This window comes from Falco rusticolus, chromosome Z (genome assembly GCF_015220075.1).
Source record: "Falco rusticolus isolate bFalRus1 chromosome Z, bFalRus1.pri, whole genome shotgun sequence".
NCBI lineage: Eukaryota > Metazoa > Chordata > Aves > Falconiformes > Falconidae > Falco > Falco rusticolus.
This window is the reverse complement of record NC_051210.1, coordinates 17663728-17688928: the sequence shown is the minus strand read 5'-3', so window position 1 is coordinate 17688928 and position 25201 is coordinate 17663728. Positions and strand designations below refer to the sequence as shown.

Here is a 25201-nt window from a genome sequence, read left to right as displayed (position 1 = left end):
AAATCCTGGGACACAAAGTATGTCACAAAACTGCCAATAGAAGTCACTGGAAGGATTTTTTGAAGGCAGCCATGTGTATACATTTAATTTTGCAGACTGGCACAAGCATGTCATCTTTCCAAGTCTGTGAATGTCTCAGCCACCATCAAAGCTTGTGGTAGGTAATTCAAAATACAAGCATGAAGGTCTCTCTAGTTTCATAGTCAGTACTGGTATAAACCCTGATTATCTATTAACCTTCTGATAAGCTACCTGTTTTACATCATTGTGATAGGTCCCATGGACTTTATCATATCCCTTATAAAGACAAACAATAAACAATTCAAGTTTAGGTAGATTATCTGAGCAAATACTTTGGAAATATGTTTTCAAGGGCCATATGAGATGAGCACTAGGGAAATTACAGGATGCTGAAACAGAAACTATGAGTCTGGAACAGAAACCTTAATAGGAATAGAGTGAGCAGGTTTTATTATCCATCACTGCTACTATTTCCCTGTGCCTAAGACACAGTAAAGAACTGCAACAACAATGATCAATCCATGAAAACACAGCATCATCCTCACTCTTTCTTTCTTCCAAAGAAAATTTATCCCCAGTTGCCTGTTGGATGTCTTCATTCATCCCAATGCATTAGCTTTTATAATAGGACTTGCATTACTGTTTGCAACTAGCAGAAGAGCAGGACTTGGTAAAGAGCACAGCAGACACTGGTTGCACTATCACCTCTAACACCAGCTGCTTCTGTACTTCCTCACAGGTGTTTGTCTGGCAAATGGCTGGCAGATGAATTCTGTTCAGAAAGGATGACTAAGGCTGCAGTAGGTACAAAGCCAAGCTTTCTCTTGAATTCTCTCCTTCCTCCTGCTGTGCCTCATGTGGCTGGTAGAGCTTTGCCATTATAGAACAGAAGCTGCTGAGAATAAATTATTCTTAAGCAGACAAGCTTTTATTCAGTTTTGACTCCAGGCTCCTAGCCCAAAGTCTTGAGCAATCTGTACTGAGAAAGCTCTGTGCGTCTGCGGTAAGGCTTTTTTTCAGAGGCTTCTAGTCTGAGCCAATTTCTAGTAAAGAGAACCATTTTCTAAAAGACTGTGTTCTGGGCAGAGGATCCTCATTATCAGTTTTGTCCTAGCATATTCTGTGAGATCTCCACCAAATTAGGCTTTGGATTTAGATGCAGATAAGATCATTCTTAGATTTCTATATCTGTATTTCTTTATACAGACTAGTTGCAGAACAAATCAGGGAGGCATACTGTATTCTTGTGTGTCTTGCCTATTAATTAATCCTTTTTTCTATATAAATGGATGAAAGAAATTATGTGTGCGCATAGATCTTTCTTTCTGAAAAGGAATGTGATTTAACAGCTTATTTTCTGTCACGTCCACAATTTCATCATGTGAAATCCAAGGTGGCTCTGTACTCTGAAACAGCATGTTATTCATCTTTCCGTGGACACGAAAGAAGCCAAATAATTTTCTGGGTTTTCCTGCTCCTCCTTCTACTTTTCTTGTCATGATCTCCAGAAGCCAGTGTCTCCAGTGTCCTTGTACATCTCAATAAACTGAGGCACTCTTAGCACCAAGATTTTTTTGGATGTGTTTATTTCAGTGCAATGTTTGTGAAGCAATTTCTGTTCAAAACTGTTCAAAGAGCTTCCCTCTCTCATTTTCCTAGTGGCAATGGTAGACAACATCTCCTGTCTATCAATTAAAAGTTCTCACCACCCGTCACCCAGGTTCTGAGCATTTCTAGTCACTCTTCATGTGCCAGCTATTTTTGTGGAATGCTTTGGTGAATCACATAAAAATTGTATAAGCATGACTTTCGGTGTCATACGCACATTACAGACCCTTCACTTCTTTTTGCAGCTAAAAAGAGAAGAATGAGGACTATAACAAGTTCCCATGTTTCTTCATCTAACTGTAAGTTCCAAAATGCACATTCACATGTCTATATCCTGTTCTGCAGAATGGCAAAGCAATTTTAGAACATCTACTAGCTCCTGGGTTGCAGCTTTGTTGTTGTTATTTTCAATCCAACCTAAGATGCTTGCTTTTCCCCTTAATCCTGTTTTTCCCATTCTTACTCCACCTGATGCAACACATTTGATTCTCTCTTCTTTGTTATCTACACGTAGCAATGCTACATGTGGGTTTTTCCCCCTGGATTTACCTAATGGATAATCTTTGCCTAGACTTCATCTGGTAGAAGTTGCTACAACTAGGCTGAGACTCCTATATTTAAACACCTTGACAATATATTGCTTTTTCAGATGTTTCTTTTTCCTGACAGAATACCTGAATGTACCAACATAACAAATATCTTAAATGTAACAAAGCACAGAGAATATCAGAAAAGCCACAAAATGCCAGCTGATTCATAGTGTACCTGATTATTTTGCTTTCCAAGATATTATCAACGCCATTGCTGTATTGGCTATGTCTAAGATGAAATGAGGAAATTCTCTTTGGCTTAGAATACTGTCGATACTTAAGATACTAATGCTTATCTGGTATCTTTTAAATATTCAGTATCTGGTGTTCTTTTACCCAAGATTAAGACAGATGTTTTTTGAATCAACAGACTACACTTGGGTAGCCAGATAGTGTACCAGACAGTTTTCATTACTCACTTGTATGAAATTCTGTAGTGCGTCCCTTGGGGAAATATTAAGAGTAGCATATTTATTAGAGAGCCAGTCATACTAAAGGCTTTATTTGTTCAATTGGCTGCTACTTATAAGCAATAATTACAGCATGACAGGAGGTAACAGACCAACATATTCATTTTTTCAGTGCATAACTACAGCCTGACCATGAATGGCTGGGATTACTATGAATGTGGAAGAACCATTTAGGTATATAAAAGAAAAATTTATAGAATTATTTTGCATAAAGGTCTTTTAAAACCTGTCCATGACTTATGAAGCCACAATATTGCTTAAAATGCTTTAATTGAAACAGTTTCTGTAGAGAGAATGATATATTTTATTGTAAGATTAACTATGTATAGTTGTAAAGAGTAGACTACTCTTATTAAGTGTGCTATAGCATATTATAAGTACCTTAAATCTGAGTGGATAAAAATGCACATATGAAAGAACAAGTATTTCTTTCGTTAGGTAAGTGTAACAGCATTACCAACATTCAGCCATAACCACAAGAAAAAAAACAAAACAAAACAAAAGGTGAGCCACTGGGAGGAGTGCTGTGGGAAGGGTGACCTAATTCTTCATATTCTTCACTTAACATCTGACCAGAGCATTGTTTGGGGTTCTTATCTACTGCAGTGCAGCCAACCTTTCATTTTCTGTGTCTTTCCGAGGTTTTTTTCAGCCCTTCCCCATCTCTCCCCTTCACAGAGCCCACTGAAGTCCAGGTTCAGCCAGAGAACAGAGAGGAACTGGTCTATTGCACAGCTTGAGCCCTCCAAGTCCAAAAGAAATTGAATTAATGGGGATAGTTCCTAGTGCTTCACCCCAGCGTTACCTGCGGTGCAGCAAGGCTGCTGAGGGCATCTGCCCCCGGAGAGGGCTGGGAGCTGTGGGTGTTAATCAGAGGTGAATTCTTGCCCGCTGCCGAGCGCAGGCCACCTTTGCCATGGATGTCAGAACACTGACATTTCCCATGGGGGAACATTTCCTCATTTCCAATGGAGTAGCTTTTGCAGCTGCCTGATCAGGACATGGGTGCTTGTAAGCCTCGCTGCTGGAGATCTCGTATGTTATATACAGGGAGGTACACATATATCCTGGTGCCTGAAGCAACATGCGTGCTGAACTGTATGCCTGAATGCGCATATGCCTTGGGTGCTGCAACCCATTCCGTTGAGCTATGCCTACGTTATGTACGGCCGAGATTGTAATTTCTTTTTTCCCCCCCGATATCCAGTTATCACCGAATTGAGAGAGCCAATTTAAAAGTATGAAAAGCTTATGCACGGAATGCACTTTCAACAAAAATGCGACAAGCGAAGGAGAGCTGTTGTTGTGACCAAGAGCTCCCTCTTGTGCGTTACAGGAGGAGCACAAGGCCCGCGTGTGCACGGGTCTCGGCTTCGGGACGTGCAACCGGGACAGCCCCGGTGCAGCAACGGCATCGTGCGGCGGGGGTCCCCGCTCCCAGCCCGCCCGCGGAGGAGCCCCCGGCAGCGGCGTCCCCAGCTCACGCTCAGCTCCGCTTCGGCACCTCCGGAGTTGTGGTGGAAGTACAGTTCTGTAATGTGAATGCTTCTCCCAACATTTGCAATCACCTTTATTTCACTAATTTATCTAAAAAAAAAAAAAAAAAGACGCCCCCACCCTGAAACTGACATTTTGAAATGCATTCTTAAATTCTTCTCCGCTTGAACTTCTTAATTGCACATAGATCTTTCAAAGAAAATTTCAAATCGAAGAACTGTATTTTCATGAATACAGGCTTACAAATTCTTCTCGTTAATAAAACCTGAGACTCTGCAGGACTGCATTTGGGGCATTTCACCAGGTAAGAAGGGTCACAGCTTTCCCAATAACCTCCCTTCTTCTGATGCCATGATGGCCAACTCCTTGTACTGCAGCAGCTCTCAACCTCTTCCTCTGTGAAGCTGTACATGTGGAAATAGAGTAAATGCTTAATTTTGGGTGCAGCTAAATTTCTTTTTCACCTAAAACACTTACTTAAACATGTTATTTTCTTGGGGTGCCCTGCCTGGATTATATTTTGGTTTTTATGCAACCGACCAGGAGCTTAGACAGTAGTCCACTACCTTTTAGACACAAACAAGCTCATTTCTTGTTCACTGCAGATCTGAAAACATGAGAACAGAGGTTAGAAAATGCACTGAACCTTAAAAGAAAGGATAAAATCAAGCAGTTTTAAGGTCTGGTGATTTTTTCCTCCACAGCATGACATTGCACAAATTACACTGAAACTGTGGGATGAAACTGTGTCAGTAGTTAGTATACTTGACTGCCTTTTGAGTGTTTTGCAGGTGCCAAAGTTGTTCAAGGCTGCTTCTTCAATTATGAAGCACAGTGAAAAGGAAGATTAATTTGTATTATAATCTGACTGGCTTGTTTTAGCAATTTTAATCTATGAAAAATTGGGCACTATACTGGCAATTAAGCAGGAATTCATATTTGGATATCAAGGTTTGTTATTTATGTGAAACCTGTCAAAGCAAGCCCAAAGGAAAGATTTTTAAAGCTGCGGGGCTTAAAGTGGTGAAACTTTACCATGTTAGGTGAGTTTGAGTAGCAAAATAAAGCATACTAGGCAATGCACTTTAAGTGAGAATTAAATGACAGTGAGGCAAAGTACATTTTTTAAACTGGGAAATGCAACCAGATATCTGGAAAGGTATGAGGGCCACGCAGACTAAGGAATTTTATGAAAACACCTTCCAAAATCTCCAGTATTGAGGACTGCATATTAAAGGACTGTAAAGGTGAAGAACAGTTTTTTTCTGTTTTACTACTCAAATAACAGGAAATGTTATTTCAGCCATGAGATCTTATTTTATCTGTCTGAAATTACATCCCTATCTACAGCCTCTAATACAGGCAAGAGGTCTCTAACTACCGATCTGAAACTTGTCTCAGCTACAAAGGTGAGAAGAAGAAATACACCTGAGTTTCCTCTACTTGGCAGGTTTCTTCATCTTTCTGCAACTGCTTCCATGTGTGTTTCTGAAGAACTGAATTGTTTGTACCACTGTGGTTCATTAGCATTTTTCAGGAGAGTGTATTCTAATTAATGCCCATGAAATAAATGCTTGCTTTTTGACCATTTTAATTTTCCACAGACAGGAAGTGACAACATAAATTTAGAAACCTGAAGTCAAACCAACCTAACAGTAAAATGAGTCCTTGTTTGTTTCAGTCTTTGACTGAGAAATGTGTTCTAACTTGACATATGGTAAAAAAGTACATTAATAAAATTATCTAGCTATTCATGTATGTTGGGGAAGGTTATAATTCAGAATTCTGCTTGCAGATGTTCTGTCATAACAGAGAAAAAATGATAAAGATTTTTCTCATGCAAGGACTACACTGAGGAGCATCTGAAACTGAGTCTGACCCTAATTGAATAGATTGTCTGGTAGGAAAGGAAAAATCTTCAGGTGACTCCCTAAAAAATATATTTACTGTATTTATTTTGGGTTTAACATTCCAATATTATTTGTGCAGTAAGATAATAAAGACAACATGAAATTTTGCTATTTCACAGACAGAATGGTGACACATGGAAGTAGAGTAATGACAACTGGGAAGAATGGTTGCAGTAAACAGCAGTGCCAGCAACCCGAAAAACCGAACACTTGATTTTTTTACTCCTTGTAAGGATTACCAGTTACTATTAACTGGTTAACTGAAGGAAGATTATAATAAAATCAACAAGTAAAAAGGCACATTTAATGTTCCTCTGAAACAGAGGAAAGCTCAGATCCTTAGTGTTACAAATTAATACATAGTTCTGTGTATCATTTAGGGAATTGGGTATCACTGCAACTAGGGTGTTTAGGAAATGCCCAAATCAAGCCAGTTTCAAGCTTCAAAGGAAACAGATGTTCATTAGCAGTTCGTGTTACTAATAATTAGTTCTTAATTACTATCAATCACTATTGCTACATATACAAAACAATCAGTCCTTACATCTACCCCAGATGAACTGCAAGCACGCAACACAGTGGAGCTGGTGTTCATCAGCTACTTAAGCGCTGACGGCTGCACTCCATGGTGGTCCTCAGTTACCAGGGCCAAGGCGATCAAGCTTAAGAGCCCCTTGCAAGCTATTTGCCTTCTTTCTTCTTTACTCAGTGAACGCTTTATACTCTCTGTCCTTGATTCAAACAAATAGGAAGTGATCTCATTTGCTCTTGATGACTTATTTTGGGGATGAGGGCATGTTCAGTGTTTTGCTTACTCTGCAGGTGCCACCAGACACCTTCTTGCCTGTTCTGCAGTATTGCCTTGGTTTTACCAGGCATCTTTCCCCATCTGTTTTGTTGTTTGGTTATTTGGTGATAGGTTTTGAATTGTCACTTCTTAGGTAAGCTTGATTTTACGTATTTAGTGAGGCTTTAAGAAAACAGCAGGAAAGAGTGAACTAGGAAACTGCAAGCTTATACAGGATCACTCCATTTCCTGTGAAAAATCACTGAGTCTTCCTGAAACGCATTTTCTTGCCACATGAGGGAGAATGCTCTTCAGTCATACAGGTTGTACAAGCCTGAAGTCACCCGTTGTAAGTAAAATGGCTGAAGCTGCTTCCTATGCAAAGATACATTGTAGAGGAATGAAGCTGGGTTATTTAGCATTGATAATATACAACTGTGGGCTGGCTTCAGGGTGTCAGGTTGGCAGGTGTAGATAAGGTGCAGGCATGGCTGGTTAAGTGAAGTGGTTGAGAGCCAATGAAGGGAGAAGCAGAGAGAAGGGAGAGAACACATGCCCTGGGTGAGGTGAGGAGAAGGCAGCAGAGGGACTGGCATGTAAAAGTGTGTCGGTATGTGATGGCAAAAGACCTTGTTGCAGCTTGATAGTTTGGAGAGTGCTGTGACAATGCATCATTTGCTTTTGAGCTATCTCAGCTATCACCCAGCATTTAAGTGCAATCTGAAATAAACCCAGTGTGTTTAAATGAAACCAGCAAAGATCTGAGGGTTAATTGTAGGTGGATAAGGTCTGCAGCAGAGGGGGATACTTGGTAAAGCATCGGTCATCTCTCACTTTAATCCACACCAGCAAATCCGTCAGAGCCTTCAACACACGAATTTGGGGTACCTCTGTCCTGTGCAATCCACAGCCCTCTAACAGACAGCCAGGCTTGCCACACGGTGCTGCGGATGGCACCGGCAGCCCCCGCAGGGCAACTCGGAGCCGGCTCCTGGGGCGGGGGGCGCCAGGCCCGGCAGCGCGGCCGCTCCGCCGGCTGGGGCCGCACCGGGCGCTGCCCGATCGTGCTGCGGCCTGGAAGGGGGGAGCCCGGGCTTCGTTCTTCCTGCTCTGCCTGATCTACCACAAAGCTTACAACGAGGATGGGGAGGGGGGTTATCTCTGTTCTTCTTTTGAATCTGTTTTAATTTGTAAAAATAACCAAGCAGTTAGCAGTGTAGAACTGGAAGCTGTCACTCCGGCACTCAGCGCGAGCACTTTCACCGGGTTTTACCTCGCTGGAGCAACGAACGTTTAACGGCCCGTGCGGCAGATCTCCAGGTTCGCTCCCGGTGCGGAGTAGCGAGGTGCGTTCGGCGGCGAAAGCCCCCCATTGCAGCTCTAGAATCTGGAGTCTAGATCTTGCCTCGCAGGACCCAGGCGATAATTAACCCCCGGGTAATTGCCTTAAGCGGACAGAGAGCCGGCAGCCTCGCTGGGACGGGGAACCCAACCCGCCCCGCCCCGCCCCGCCCCGCCCCGCCCCTTGCAGGGCCCCGCCCCGCCCCTTGCAGGGCCCGCCCCGCCCCTTGCAGGGCCCGCCCGCAGGCACTGCCGGCACGCCACCGCCCCCGCCCGGCCACATCGGCCCGGCCCCGCCCCTTTCCGCGCCTCGCACCACGTCTGCAAAACCACCCGCGGGCGGGGCGCTCACCCGGAAGTGCTCCCGGGGCTGGCCCCGCCCAGCGCGTGTGCTTCCGGGTGGCAGCGCCCTTCCCCGCCCGGCACCGCCGCTACTCCGGCACCGCCGCCCGCCGCCGAGCCGCCGTCTATCCCCTCGCCTTCCGCCCACCCCGCTCCCCCCGCCCCCATCTCGGTCCGTGTCCCCCCCTCGCCTGTCTCCGCGCCGGGCCAATGCTGCTGCGGGGCTCCCAGGCCGCGGGGCCGTGGCGGCAGCTGCCGCTGTGGCTTCTAGTCGCGCTGGCGGCCTGCGCCGTGCGGGCCTCCGAGATAACCTTCGAGCTGCCCGACAACGCCAAGCAGTGCTTCTACGAGGAGATCGCCCAGGGCACCAAGTGCACCCTAGAGTTCCAGGTAGTCAGGCGGACGGGGCGAACTCACGGGGAAGCGCCGCCCCGGGCCCGGGCGCGCCGCGCTGGCGGAGCTGGGCCCAGCCCCGGGCTCGGCCCTGTGCCGGCGAGCGGTGGTCGGGGGGCCTGTGGGGGTGGGGGAGCCTCGCAGATTCCTTCGTTTACTGCGCGCTGCTCCGAGTAGTTAGGAGAAGCGCCCGGCACGGAGCAGCCGCCGAAGCCAGCGCGGTTTCCAGCTCAGCTGAGGAGACACTGCAGGCAGTCGTGTGCGCTGCGGCAGGGGCGGGGAGGCGTGCGTTTAGTTCAGGGGGAAGTAACAGGCATAAATTTGGCCCTGGAAACCGGCAGCGTCTTTTACCCTGATCGCTGTCATGCGGTGCCCTGTCTGAACAGCCTGGAGAACACCTAAAGTGCTGCCAGCAAGGTGCCAGGAAAGTAATTTCTGTGTTTTTTGTGAAGTAGTTGCATAATGAGTACGATACAACTTCAGGAGCTAATGCTTCTTATTTCGGAGTATGGTTCAGGTTGGGGTTATTTAGCAAACGTTATGAAGGTGATGAAGTATGTATGCAGGAAGAGTCCCGGGCATATAGTAAGATGGGAGTCTCACTAAAAATAAAACATGCAGGCAAACTGACACTGAAGACTGTGGTTAACAGGCATGTATTGAGGCTGCACGGTTTTTCTTACCTTTTGCAGTTTCTAACAGTTTGAACATGCAGCCATCATGATAGATAGAGCACACTGTTCAGCTGTATTGAGCAAATAGCTCTGACAATTTTGGTGCCTATGAGTGTATCAGCAGGGCTGGAACCTTTCAGTCTGCAGCTTCAGCTGGTGAAGTCACTGGCTGTACAGCAGCAGCATGAGAGAGAAATCGTCCTTGACAATGGGATTCAGTTATCTTTGTAGTCTTTTGAAGGGTCCATGTGCTTCTGTTCTGACTTTTCCTCTAGTTGCTGTCCTGCTTTTAGTATTTTGGGGAATGTTGCTACCAAATATTGGTCCTTATTACTCTGTCCTGCATGTTCTATTTCTTAGATATCTTATCCCTGCCCAAATGTTTCTTGTCCCTGCCAGTTACTTTCATAAAGCCTTTTCTGTGCAGTACTTTCCTGCCTGTTTTGAAGTGGATATCATTGTAGGTTGCTGGACAGATAAGCCTGCTGTTGTCACTTTTGTTGGTAATCAGAACAGAAGTAGCACTGTCAAAAGGAAAGTCTGGATGTGACCAAGTGCTGGTAGACTGAAATGCTCTGTGCTTTTGGCAGTAAGTCTTAAGAGTTGAGAGGAAGCTCAAGCAAGCTCTGGGTAGGAATCCTAGGGGCACTTTAAAACTGTGGCAGATCTTTACCATGTACATATAAATTGGCCTTTTCAGTGTGTGTGATATAACAATGTGAGTGACTTCTGTGTAATTGGTAAAAAGCACGACCCTGTCAAATTTGGTATGATGCTTCAAAAATGAACCATCGTTTCATTATAGAAAAATCTTATTTTTGTTTTTTATTTCCAAGGTAAGCATTTCTGTATGAAAAACCCAACTACATGCAGATACCTGGGGAGAGACATCCAGAGATACAGAAATCCAAAGTGTTTTTTTCCTCTTTCTATCCTGTCATCACACTTTTGGAAAAACTATGAAGATACTGCTTGCTACCTGACTATTTTTAAAACTTCTTCTTTGCTGAGTAGCTACTGCTCAGATCTCTTGTTATTTCAGTTTTACCATTAACATTGTTGTTTTAGTAACTTGATACTTAAACTGATGTGAGTTTAAATAATACTATGTGAACTGAAGTGCAGATACTCCTACTAAAGTATTTCAGTGACTTCTGCACACATATACAAGGGACATGCCTTTAGATGTAAATATTTTCCTCCTTCAGCGTGCTTTATCCTAAAATCAAAAAGTTTGGAGCAAGGATTAAGTGTAGAACTACTAGTGTAAGAGTCGTTGGTACACCAAGTGATGAATATGTAAGCTACCGATGAGTCTGTTGAGGTGGGATAGCTTGTCTACAGAGCAATATGCTCTGTACATATTACATTATTACTGTACATTATACAACAATAATCAAAGCCTAAAAAGCCCTGGAGACCATTATGCGAGTTGGCATTACCCAGATGGGCAGGTTTCGAGAAAAATGCTGTGGCTAACTGTGCAGGAGGGAGGCAGTGGCAAGACACACCCCACCCCCCCTCCCCATCATTGCTGGTTCACAAGCCCAGGTTGAAATACCTGTTCTACTGGTCTAACGCCATTCCAGCAGCCTAAAGCAGCTTGAGCTAATACGGTAGTTACACTCTTCTGGCCATACAGAAAGGAGCTGTTTTACTCCTTGTTAGCAGTTTCAGCCAGCTGAATCAGTTCCACGGAGGACTCACGGATACAGCAAACTGTTTTCGTTGCAGTAATGTCTTCACTGCCCCATCAAGTTTCATCTACTGTAGCCTTTGCTGTTGTACAATTATTTATAACAAACTAAAATTGCTCTCTTAAACAATTTGAAAAGATAATTGACATTATATATGCTGAACCTAAAGTATTTTGAATTACATTGTGTCTTCCATAAAAAAAAAATTTGCAGACTCGCTTTGAAAGATTTTCAAATTACATTTTAAAACGTTAGTTAAAGAAAAAGGTTTTGCAGTGCCGTGTGACAATTGATACTTCTTAGAAGAAATGTATAAATACCTGTTTTTTTAAAAAGGCAATTTTTTGGTTTTTGTTTTCAGGTGATCACTGGAGGTCACTATGATGTTGACTGTCGGCTGGAAGATCCCGATGGCATTGTATTGTACAAAGAAATGAAGAAACAATACGATAGCTTCACATTTACTGCATCCAGAAATGGAACATACAAGTTCTGCTTCAGCAATGAATTCTCTACTTTCACACACAAAACTGTGTACTTTGATTTCCAGGTTGGAGAAGATCCACCGCTGTTTCCTAGTGAGAACAGAGTCACCGCACTTACCCAGGTAAAATGCTATTGTGTTTGACAGTGGCTGTTTGGTGGAGGCAGTGTTTTTTTTCAAGTTCAGCTGCGTTATGTATCTATATAATTTCTGAAAATCAATGGATTTGAGCTTTTAAAATAATCTGGATTACTACAAAGAAGCTTTCTTTCTGAAGATTAGATTTATAGAACACAGAACAGAGCTGAGAAGGAATCACCAATTGCTTAAGAGAAAATTAGTGTAGTAACTTAAACTCTAGGCTACTATGTTTTTTATTATTATTGTATTTCCAAACTTAAGAGAAACTTTCAGAATTGTTTTTATATTTAAAATAGTAGTCTTTTTGGGGGCAGACTTACATTGACTTCTCATGTAACAGCCATTTTTGAAATGGAGAAGAAAATTCTAGCAAAATAAACAAATGAACAGTGTCAGCCATATTTAGCTGGCTTCTAGCTCTTTGTCCTTTGTAGGACACTGTGAAGTATCAGAACATTATTGTTATATTCTCAGGATTTTACAGTTTTGTACTTCTACCCTATCTAAATCCATCAAAACTTTCTTTGGAACGCTTGCTTCATTAATTCCCACTCATGTCCTTACCATCATAAAACCTCACTTTAAACAACCGTTAAAGAATGCTGTATATGATTGTTATTTTGCTAGTCCGGACACAACAGTATGAATACCACTTCTCAAATGCCAATCTCACTTGAATTTATCTCATATAAGTCTGTAGTAGCTGAGAACTGTAATGAGTAGATGACTTGCTGTGAATTCAGCTAGAGCTCTTTCTTCTTGTCACTCTTCTGCTTTGCTTTATTTCATATTCTGATTCTTGATCCTGGGTCTTTCCATCTCTTCTCCTAACTTTAGACTTCAGTCTGTTCAGTCTGTGTGTTCTGTTACATCTGGTTTTTCTTTTGCTATCTTGGCATCAACAGAGGGATTTTGACAATGCAGAACGTGCAATTCCTGGCTCTAGCATCTCTGCAGCGCCTTGCAGCCTGTGGGAGAAGATATATGAAAAAAATAGTTTATTACTGGTTTGTAGCATATGCAATGCAAAGAAGGTATTTGGGAAAGGGGAGGTTCTTGTATCATGACCAAATTTGGGCAGCCTTTTGTAGGACAGTGAAAGGTAAATCCCTAAAACCAGAGTGACTCTGTGTTTAAATCCCTTGTGCAGACTAGGAGAGCTCTGTAATTTATCAGCGAGACCAATGGCAGAAGCTAGTTTGGAAGACCTCTTCCTGGATTTTGTTGAGAATATCTTGGGCTTCTTCAGACACCTGTCCTGAAAGTCATTGACTTGGAAAGACAGGCACAGATACAAGTAACTGAGAGTGGTTCTATCAGAGTGTTAAGCATTTCCTTTCATAATAGTTTGTGATGTTTAATCTTCAGGAAATAGTTATTTTAAGCCATAAAATAGTAAAACAAATTGTGATTGATCTCTTGGTGATCAAAACACAGTAAGGAGTATTGACTTTTGCTTACAGAATATAAATTGAAAGCGCAAGAAGTTTATGTGAAAAAATGGTCTAGGGCTTGGAAAACTGGTAATACTACCTCTTTTTTTTAATGAAAAGTGGCAATGAATTTGGGCAGTTTGTTAAGTATTTGTAATATGATTATGTTACGGAGCATTCAGGAACACTGAAAGGTAACAGAATTGTCCTTTCTCAGTTGTTTTTTGCATACATGATTAAGAAGGTTCTCTTGCCCAAAGAGCAAGTTGAGTTCAGTAATACAGATTTTAGGATGTACAACTTGAGTGAGAATTGTGCAATGAAGAATGTCATACTTGTGAAACACAGGAGAAATTAATATACACTGTGTGCATTTTAATATTATAGGCAACTACTTGTTTTCCTGGTATGTATGGTATTAACAACTGAGAGATCACTGACATTTCAAAAGTGTTTCTAATGTTAATTTTGAAGCCAAATATACATGAATTTAAGATTTATTTAGTTCTCAAAGCTTGCTGCTTTTTATTAGACCTAGTTTTACATGCTTGTGTGTTAAAGAGTCTGTTGCATTCCTGTGTGTAGAGTTTGATCAATGTAGGTTAAATATTACTACATTTACAGTATTTCAATCTGACAATGGACAGGGTTAATCATTAGCTTGCAGAGTTACATGAATAGTAATTTTAACTACCAAACCACAAATCTTGCAGAAAAAGCACTAGAAGAATTCTTAATTCAGTGCTGTGTATTTGTTTGCTTCTCTAGATGGAGTCTGCGTGTGTTTCAATTCATGAAGCTTTGAAGTCTGTGATCGATTATCAGACTCACTTCCGTTTGAGGGAAGCACAGGGCCGCAGCAGAGCAGAGGATTTAAACACGAGGGTGGCCTACTGGTCCATAGGGGAAGCAATCATTCTTCTTGTTGTTAGTATTGGGCAGGTATTTCTCCTCAAAAGCTTCTTCTCAGATAAAAGGACCACAACAACCCGTGTTGGATCATAACTAGTAGTGGTAATGCTTCAGGTCATTGTGTGCTACTCATCTGTAGAAATAACTGTTTTCCAGTTAATTGTAGTTACAAAAGATCTCAGTATATGCAACATTCAAATGTCTCTACCCCTCATCCCTTAAAAATCACGAAACAGACCCAAAAAGTTATGAAAGGAACACATGATTTGAAATACTTTAAAATACTTTGGAACTTTATGTGTTTCCCGATTCCTGTATTAAGTATCTGGCAGTGGCCAGCCTCTGTATTTCTACTGATTGAAATCCAAACGGAGTTTGAATTGACCAGTAAGATTAACAATCTGCAGTATAACACTTCTAAAATAACCCAACAGTCTAGTGTCTGATATGAGAGACTATATATATATATATGCATACATATATATATATATGAAAATTTGATTTGGCTTTTAATTTTCAGGATGAATGTATTGCATTATAAAAAAGCAAATGCAATGAAATGCACTGTTTTGACTTGCTGTTAAAAAATAATCCAGTGGTACCCCTCGTTTATTTGTAAAATTGTTGCAAGCTTGACACTACATCATGGTGCAAATTCTTCACCAGCCTGGTAAGTCACCATCTTCCAACCTTGCTAAATCTTATACTTTAGTATATTTGCTTAAATACACATTCTTCTGTATTAAAATAAATGCATTTCCTCTTTTACAATGTTTGTTTTACTGAACAAATTGTAAGCTGAGACTACTCAGGAAATCCACTTTCTGTATTCAAAAGCCCAAATCTTCAAGATTATTTAAAAAACATGCAATAAAATAGGAAATCCTCTAACTTTGTCACTGAAACTGCAGTTTCTGTACTCATACATGTTGCTGCTGCTTTTTGGATTTAAGACCAGAAGTAGCTTGGTTTGTTAAGCAGCACAGCACCAGCACTGGATGAGGTTATATTATGTGTTAGGCACATACAGAGCTTTTTACTGAATTCTTTTCCTGTTAAGAGGCCAATTTGATATTGATACTGCATTGCACAAGTGCTGTAAATTTTACTTTTCTGTGTGTGGTGCACTGATACGTGATGGCCTTGTGCATCTAATTGCCACTTTTTTTGCTAGTGGTTGGGAAATGTGTTTCAGGTTATCTTTTTGGTAGACTTATAGTTAAATTGTTTCCACTGCTCATGTCTTTAGTAGCTTATGTACTGTAAAGTCTTGTTTTATTTTGATGTGTAAGGTAGTAAATATTTGTACATATAAGTAGCTTGAATTGAGCTGGTCAAAATAAGGCTAAACTCCTTCACATGACTCTGGGGGAATGAGTAGACTGACCAATTCTTAAGTGCACACAAAGTAAACTAAGGTGAAAAACTCTGTTATATATTACTGGCTGAATCAAAAGATGCTTCTTAAACAGGTTCTCAGCAAGCAGAGAAAGAATGCTAAACCCTTATTAATTGCCTGTATTATTTGTAGCAAAAATTCAAATTTGCATGTACAGGTGACACTTGAGCGGTTTGAAGAATTGGTCTAAGATGACTTGATTTTAAAATGTTGTGAACCAAATGACTGCTCCTTTGGAAACTGAGGAAAAACCTCAAACAGCTGAAAAATTATTTAAAAGGTTACAGGGGTATTTAAAAGCTTAATGTGTGTAAAATTCTGGACTGCATGTAATGTTTTTCTATCCTGTACTGAATTTTGCATACTGCAGTCCCATTTTGGGATGCAAGCTTCTTGGAAATAGACTCACAAAGGTCAGGAAACAGAAAAAACCCAGTGCTTTCTTACAATACAAATCTGTGCCTGCACACAATATTCTTGACTGTACCTGTATGCTTTATTCTTGTGTTTCAGAAACTGATACATTTTGTGCTGCATTGCATACAATAATGAAGCAAGTGGTACACTTTGGGTGCATATTTTGGATGAAAACATGATTTAATTTTGATAGTGTCCACTGTTACCTTCAGGAATTTGAGTATCGCTTGTGTAGCTTTAATCACAACAACAGCATTTGTTTTAAAGATTGAAATGTATTGGTTCCTTTTCCACTGAGTGGTTCTGTGTGCTGTCAAAAGTGGTAAACAATGGGGTAAAACAGGTAAGTCGGCCATGACATACACATTTCTTAATTCTTTTGTAATGTTTGAATATGTGAAGTGGGAACTGTTCAGCTCGGTATTACTCCCACTGCAGAGGTTTAGTGGACTTGACATTTGCATTGAAGTTAGGTATCCAAACCAGTCCTCTGGTATCCTCCTGCATAATATGCAGCAGTAGATTAAAAATGCCTTTATTTTTGTGTTACTAAAACCACAGCACAAATACACATGTTTAAACATAGCTGTGTATAGTTTTTAAAATAAGTGACTGAATAGGATATAATAAAACACATGCTAACATGCAGTGGTTGGAGAAATGCATTGTGACTTTTGGTTAAAGCTGCACCTTTTTAACGTATGAAGAGAACAGTTTGGTTAATGATGAAATACACAAGTAAATGTCCTGTGTTAAAGGGGATATAACTGTGTTTTTAATTGCTAAAGACCCCAATTTTCAGCTATTCCTCAGATGTTTTATGTTTACAGAACTTTTCATGTCCTGGAACGTCAGTTTCATTTGGGGGGACAAAAATTTTAGGTTGAATAAGACAAAAAACAGACCCTGTGAACATTGTATGGGAAAATAAAAATTAATATATGAATGTGGTCTGGTTGTTCTGTTTGCATGTGGGAGTGGGAGCATTATTCTTCAAAAAAGCTTTGAATAATGATTGGAATAGTCAGCTTGTGTCTTAACACATCAGAGTTGATCTGCCATCTGACACTTGATCATTACTTCTGCTGCTTACATCAGGAAGTGTATCAGTTCACTGGTATTCATAGTTAGCTGTGCTTTCAGGTCACTGGAAAGTCACAAGTTTCAGCAAGATAGTGTGGTTACTGGCTCTTGCTCAGAACATTAGCAGTGCAGGCAGTAATATTCATAAATCTGTTCCTGTTGGAGTGGAATTCCAAGTATGTGACTACAGATGCCTGGAATGACTTGAGACCTACAGCATCTTTTCTGATAAGTTCTGTCGATAGAAGGTTAATATGGGATGAGCTAGAAAAGTGCATCCAATTAGCATTGTCTAATGACGAGATGTAAACTTCATGTATTATGTAGCAACTAAATGATTGACTTGAGATATTTGGTGTACTTTCTTGCTGAATCTTAACACGTATCAGTTTTTAAAAACCAGATGGAGTAGGCATCGTGGCTTTGTGTGGGCATCTTCCAAAATGGCTTTTTCTTGCTGTTTGTTTCTCGTATGTCAGTTGTACATTAAAAATTTTCAAGAATTTTTACAGTACTTGGATTAAAAAAGCTTTTTTCTAGAAGTATGGGCAGGTTCTCCTCTTTCAGGGTTATTGTTATGGTCAAGTAGTTATTCTGGGGCTTTTTTTGGTGCTCGGCACCCAGGATGTGAAAGTAGCTCAAGGTAAGTTGCAGTCAGAAGCACTCTTCCACCGAAAGCTGATAATCTTAAAAAAAAAAAAAAAAAAAAAATAGGTGAAGAGATGAGTCAGTGGATCAGCTGACCTGGGTGATGATGAAGGCTTTTATCAAAGAAGAAGTAGAAATGTGCTCTGGACCACTGTAACCCACTATAAAGTTTCTCAGACTGCCTGAGGGCATAACTGCAGCAGAGGCACTGCAACCTGGATTTTGTATGACTTGCGCAATGGCAAAAATTACTGAAAGAAATTTTTAAAGCCTGGCCTTGGGGTTCAACGGGGAGTTACCATGTAACAGATCACTGTGCAGAAAGCTGGTGTACTGCACCAGGTTATTCTAGGACAGGTTCTGTGCTTCGTATGTAAGTGAAATTCATCATGTGACACGGATCCAGTTTCTTCAGCAGTGTGGGGTTTTGCTGTTTATATTCCACTTCTCTAAAGGAGAGCAAGCAAGCTTATTGCATATTATCAGGAATTTTACATTGCCTGATACAACTCTGGAGTCGTTACTATTGATTTCAGAGGTTTTTCTGTGGATCTGTGTGTTGTGAGACCCCACTGAGTACTGTGTTCAGCTCTGGGGCTCCCAGTATAAGAAGAACACGGACCTGTCAGAGCAAGTCCAGAGGAGGGCCACAAAGATGACCAGGAGGCTGGAGCACCTCTTCTACAAAGACAGACTGAGAGAGTTGGGGTTGTTTGGCCTGGAGGTGAGAAGGCTCCAGGGAGGCCTTGTGGCTTTTCAACACTTAAAGGGGGGTTATGAGAAAGATGGGGATTGACTTTTTAGTAGGGCTTGTAGTGATAGGGCAAGGACTAATGATTTTAAACTGAAAGAGGGTAGATTTAGACCAGCTATCAGGAAGAAATTCTTTACTCTGAGGGTGGTGAGGCACTGGCACAGGCTGCCCAGAGCAGCTGTGTGTGCCCCATCCCTGGCAGTGCTCAAGGCCAGGCTGGATGGGGCTTTGAGCAACCTGGTCTAGTGCAAGGTGTCACTGCCCATGGCAGGGGGGCTGGAGCTAGGTGATCTTGAGCGTAGGTCCCTTCCAACCCAAACCATTCTATGATTTACTGGAGGTGCCATCAAAGTGTCTCTCCTAATGATTCTTGATGTGCAAAATTTTCATACCTTTGCTTTCTGCCCAATGGGGCTCTTCACAGGAAGTAACTATTGATACCAACAGAGAAATCCACCAGTAGGGATAGCGTCATCTAACATCAAGGATTATTTAAAACTAAGTATAGCAATCCTTAGTAGTGTTCATTACTGAATTATTTTCCTCAGCCACTGAGGTAGTCTTTATGCATTTACAGCTGATGAGTGCTAATTCTACTTGTCACTAAGACCATGGACATGTTCCTTGAAGTGATCAAAATCTTCCAACATCACCTGATTTCTTGTTAAAAACAGATTACACTCCTTTTTCTGTACAACTCAGTGGAGGAGCGGTCCTCCAGGGGTAAGATGAAATGAAGCTTTTAACATGGTCACTGAATGAGACAGGTGCAAAGTTTGTCTTTCACATTCCTCCCCTTGATTTCCGTGGTGGTTGAATCAAGCTCCAAAAAAGCAAAGTTGTGCATGCATACTGAGGATGCTACTAATCTTGACTGAGTAGGTGTTGTGAGACATGAGGGGAAGCGGTGACCCATCTCAGCTTAGGAAATACTCTGGTTACCCAACAGTAGCAACTCTCAAAAGTTTCGTTATTTGTATTAAAAAGTCCATGTTACGAACCCCAGGGCAAGATCTTAGGTAAGCATAAGGTGGTTTTACTTGAGATACTTATAAGCAGATTGATTTGACCTGCTCACATCTTCTCTCCCACCTGCTGACAAGAACCAGGACGTATATATGTAAGCAGTCTGGTCAGCATCACTGGTGTGCAACACAGTGTTCTTAAGTAACTAACCATCTTGTGCACCCATGTTTCATGTTTCTTAGCATTAAAGGCTGTTTTGCTGGTGGGCTAACCAGAAAGGGAGTGACGCAGGGGGTATGCTGTACCCATATTCCCACCCTCTTATGCTGTGATTTTACCAGAGCATAGAAAACAATCTCGAACAAAACACCACATTCCTTGATTTCACTGCTGTCAATTCTGTGTTTGGCTATCAATAGAGGCTGTTGAACAGGACTGCCTAAATATTTTCATAGCCTCTATCCCTCACCATTCACACTGTCCAGCTTGCAGTGCAGCAGATGAGATGTGATACCGCAGGATGCCATTGCTTCAACAGCCTGCATTGTTCAGGCACATGTTTTGTAGTTGGTGTGCTCCCACATGAAGGGTATTGTAACCTCCTGCTAAGCATGTGTGACAGGGGTCAGTGATCAGATGCATATCTGAGAGGTCTCCACTTGGTGCAGTATTCCTGGTTTAAACAAGAACCTTCTTGTTAGGGATGTGATTGGTTCCTATCCATGTCTCGGGTGTTCTTCCCTACATTTATGTAGACAGATTTTCCTGATGCCAAGGACAGCAGATCTTATTCACTCCTTACTGTCAAATAATATCCTTTATAAATTACCAAAAAGAAAGTATATTTATATTTTTGTTATGAGGAGCAGCATTTTCTTTCTGGAAGAAATTAAACATGAGGGAAAAGGCTTTGGGAAAGGATAAGAGCTTTTTTGGCATGACACTGCCTTTTCCTCTGATGTTCAAAGGTACTATTTGGTGTCAAGCAAGAATCCCAACAGAAGATCTCAACAGAATTCAGAAAGAAGGAGGAAAGGCAGAAGAGAAGGAGGAAAAGGGAAGGAAGGAAGAGAAAACAGGACAGAGAGAGGAGGCTTGAGGAGTGTGCTCCCCATGGACAAGAGGTGCTCCCTCTCCTGGAGTGCAGATGGCCTTTGGTGGCTGCTGCCCCTAGTGCAGGTCTGCAGTGCAATCTGCACATTGCAGCTGTGATTCACACCAGAAGCCACTCTCTCTAATGCATACTGGCACACTGGTAATGAGGAATTCAATGAAAGTTGCCTCAAGGGAAATGAGAAGAAACTTTTGTCAAAGGGTGAATGGAAGTGGGAAGACCAGTAGCCTTTTATGGAAGAATAATAGAGTATGGTAGCAACCAGGAGGTGCTGTCACCTGTGAAATACTCTGCCTGACATCAAACCAGCCTTTCATGCCACCGGTAGAAACTCAGCATGTCTTGTCAGCTGTCAGTGCCATTGCTCATCTTGAACTGACATAAGATGGTCAGCTGCCCACCAATTCTGTATGTACCTTTCACTCTCAAAGGTGTGTAAGACATTACAGGCCTCATGTAGTACCACACCATGCTTGCTTATTTCTAGAACAAAAGCTGCAAACCCCTGAAAATTCACAGGGCAGAAAATGAGGCTTTGTTTCATCACTGGTACAAATCCCTGGGCCAAGGTGGGTTATACCTCATTAAGTGGAGTTGCACAGCAAGGGGAACTGTTGCAAATCCACCTTAGAAAGAAATTGCCTGCATTTCAAAATGTAGTCATGATATTTGAAAAACACTGGAAAAAATGTTTTTACTGAAAAGTATATGACTTGTCAGTCAAAATACTGGAATTTACTTTCTGTTATAGACTAGTATTATTTACCGTACACTGGAACTAAACACATGACAAGACATCTGAAACAACGTCTCAAAATGAAGTTTTATCTTGCCAGAATTTCCTTTTGGAAAACGCCATCCTACAGTTTGCTATACGCACAGGTAAGAATAATCAAAACCCAAAAGCTTCCCTTAGTTATACTGCAAAACCCCAAGAGCTGAAAGTTGAGTCTGTAGGTAGCCAGAAGTCCAACACGTACCACAGTCAAAAGAAGGAAAACACTTATGGGTGTCCTGGAAGTCCATAGCACTTTGGAGGGTTGGGCCTGGCATATCTGTTTCCATAACATTTTCTCATGACCTTGTGTGCCTGCAGGGCTGCTATAAAATAGGATTGCTTTTGAGCACTTGTTCGGAAGCAGTGATTTTACTGATGTACTTGCTTGGACAAGAGTATGAAGGAAGAAGTGTATTAAATGCAACGAGATACAGAAATGGGATGAATGGCACATGTCTGCAAGTCTAAATAAATACGATTATAAATGCCAAGACAGAGATGCTGCCACTTACCTTCAGTTCATCTCTGTGGGACTGAATTTTCTTGTTGTAAATCCCAACACTAATGCATGATAAAAGCATCCATTAATTACAGAAATCAATAGAAATAGTGAAGTTGTGAAAATCATACAGGCAATGTTTCTGGCAGGTGAGGATGACTGATTCAGAGCAGGGAGTGCTAATAAATGCATTGGTAGCACACCTTGTTTACTAACGCATAAAGAAAACCAATGCCCATGCGTGGCAGGAGCCAGGTTCTGCATTGGAAGGGATTCAGAAATGCTGAAATCAGGATGCCTTGCTGTAAGGTGAGAATTTCAACAGCCTGAAATCACCACAGGAACCAACAATGCAAACACTGCATTGTCATCAGGAGATCCATGTTTGATGAATGCAAATTGTCACTTGACAGCTCTCACTGACTTGGGCTGTTTAGAAAGAAAGCCCAGAAGAGCTTTTGCTTATTCAAATGATAATGATGAACCCCTCCATCCCTGTGATACCTATGGTGTACAATGATATAGCCCAAATTCCTGATAAGCTTGGACTAAAAGTAGTTCTTAAGTCATAACAAAAAAGACTGGGGCTAGCCTAGTACTTGGGCCATCTGGATGTGCTTCCTCCTTTTTGAGCCCTGATCCCACCAGGGCATCTACGCTTTTCACGGCACACACAGCCTTTCACTTCCACTGAACGCCTCAGCATGTGGCAAGACAAAACCAGGGATTACGTGGATCATTGAATCTCATTTTGTGCAGATGCACCATGAAGTAAACATTTATTCTAGAAGGGCCCAAAGAACATCCTCCAGCCACTACAGAGGGTGCCTTCAGCACTTGTAATAGCAAATAAATGGCTTGTCATAAAATACAAACTCCAAAGTCTCAATGAACCTTTCCCGGGCAACACTAGCAGGAAAACTGTTAGCAAATCTGAAACAAAGGTCAGTGATAGAAGATGAAGTGGAAACAAGGGAATTCTGAAAGGCTTAGAGCTGTCACACCCCCAAAACTTGCCTATTTGGGTAACTGGCACTGTACTGGAAATATCAGACCCTACACAGCTCTGCACACAGATTTGCTCCTCCATGCTTGCTTTGAAGGGAGTTTTGGGGCTATCCTCACAAGCGTTCTGTGTTGAAAGCAAAGAAGCTCTGTAGCAGGTGATGTTCATTGTCTCAAACTCTCCCAAGAGATGGGGCAAAGCAAAGACAAGCCCCAGATCTCAAGATCCACCAAAAAGATCTTCTAGATGAAGGACTGTTTTCACATGATGTAGCAAGTCTGCAGGCTGATGCAATTACAGAATCATAGAATAGTTTGGGTTGGAAGGGGCCTTTAAAAGTCACCTAGTCCAAACCCCTTGCAATTAGCTGGGACACCTTCAACAAGATCACGTTGCTCAAAGCCCCATCCAACCTGGCCTTGAACTCTTCCAGGGAGGGGGCAGCCACAACTTGTCTGGGCAACCTGTGCCAGTGCCTCACCAGCCTCAGAGTAAAGAATTTCTTCTTGATAGCTGGTCTAAATCTACCCTCTTTTCAGTTTAAAACCATTACTCCATGTCCTGTCACTACAGGCCCTACTAAAAAGTCTGTCCCCATCTTTCTCATAAGACCCCTTTAGTACTGAAATGCCACAATAATGTCTACCCAGAGCCTTCTCTTCTCCAGGCTGAACAATGCCAACTCTCTCAGCCTTTCCTCATAGAAGTGTTGCATTGCTCTGATCATTTTTGTGCCCTCTTCTGGACTCCAACAGGTCTATGTCTTTCCTATGCTGAGGACTCCAGAGCTGAATGTAGTACTTTGGATGGGATCTCACCAGAGCAGAGTAGCTGGGCAGAATTACCTCCCTTGACCTGCTGGTCACTCTTGTTTTGATGCAACCCAGGAAACAGGTGGTTTTCTGGCCTGAGAGTGCACTTTGTTGGTTCATGTTCAGTTTTTGATCCACCAGTATTCCCAAAGTCCTTCTTGACAGGGCTGCTCTCAATCCCTTCATTCCCCAGCCTGTAGTGATACTGAGGGTTGCCCTGACCCAGGTGCAGGACCTTGCACTCAGCCTTGTTGAACCTCATCAAGTTCATATGGGCCCATTTCTCGAGCTTGTCCAGGTTCCTCTGGGTGGCATCCCATCCGTCAGGCTAGTCAATTGCACCACTCAGTTTGGCGTTGCCTGCAAACCTGCCGAGGATGTACTTGATCCTACTGTCTATGTCATTGATAAAGATATTAAACAATACTGGTCCTAGTATGGACCTCTGAGGGACAGTACTCATCACTGATCTCCATCCAGACATTTTGTTGCTGACTACTACTCTCTGGATGCAACCATCCTGCCAAATCCTTATCCACCAGTCTACCCAGGAAATCCATGTCTCTCCAATTTAGAGAGAAGAATTTTGTGGGGGATGGTGTCAAAAGCATTACAGAAATCCAAACAATTAACATTCAGAACTCTTTCTTCCATTGTTAAAGGCCACTAGGTTGGTCAGGCAGGACTTGCCCTTAGTGAAGCATTGGCTAACTCCTTGAAAAAATGGAAGTTTGCTTTCCTCAAATTCAGGGTCCTGACTTCGCTTTTTGCCTGTCCCCTGTCCCTCAGGACTGTGAACTCTGTGAACAGTGTGATCGCTGCAGCCCAGGCTGCCTCCAATATTCATGTCACCAATTAGCTCACTTGTGGTGGCGACCAGCAGGTCCCGTATCAAATCCCTTCTCGTAAGGCTGTCTATCACCTGGCTTAAGAAGTTATCCTCAGTGCTCTCCAGGAGTCTCCTGGATTGCCTACAGCTCACTGTGCAACTTTTCCAGCAAATGTTGGAGTGGTTCAAGTCCCCCAGAAGGATGAGGGCCTGCAAGTGTGATGCCTTCTGTAGCTGGATTAAGAAGGCTTTGTCAATAGGCTTGCCATGATTGGGCAGCCTGTGGTAAATACCAGCCACAATGTTCCCTTTGTTGCCTCGGTCTCTTATTGTTTCCCATAAACTTTCAACCCACTTGTGGGTGTTCTTCAGACTCTTCACAATCTATTAATTGCCCAGACTTTGATGCCCAAGATGGTGGTATCAGATGGGAAAAGGGAACAGGTGCATTTGGATGGGTATTTAATTTCACATGGCAGACATTAGCTTCTTGGACATGATTTTGAAGCAAGAACAGTTCTCTTTCCCCTTTTACAGACAATACAGTGAACCAGAGCAGGGCAAATCCTTCTGACTCAAGTCCTGCAGTGAGCTTG

General features: G+C 42.1%; 1 protein-coding gene and 1 long non-coding RNA gene across 2 annotated transcripts in view; one reads left to right on the top strand and one right to left on the bottom strand.

Moving 5' to 3' along the window:
* Positions 1-8367, bottom strand: part of LOC119140959 — a 35522-nt gene extending 27155 nt beyond the window's left edge. Inside the window, exon 1 of the long non-coding RNA XR_005101797.1 lies at positions 8157-8367. This is a non-coding gene — a long non-coding RNA (uncharacterized LOC119140959). The remainder of the gene's footprint in view (positions 1-8156) is intronic.
* Positions 8368-8654: 287 nt separating this feature from the next.
* LOC119141385 (transmembrane emp24 domain-containing protein 7-like) lies at positions 8655-17062 on the top strand. The gene is made up of 3 exons (XM_037373672.1): positions 8655-8956; positions 11692-11937; positions 14157-17062. The coding sequence occupies exons 1-3, from the start codon at positions 8777-8779 to the stop codon at positions 14391-14393; spliced, it is 663 nt and encodes a 220-aa protein (XP_037229569.1). The 5' UTR covers positions 8655-8776; the 3' UTR covers positions 14394-17062.
* The last annotated feature ends 8139 nt before the right edge of the window (positions 17063-25201 follow it).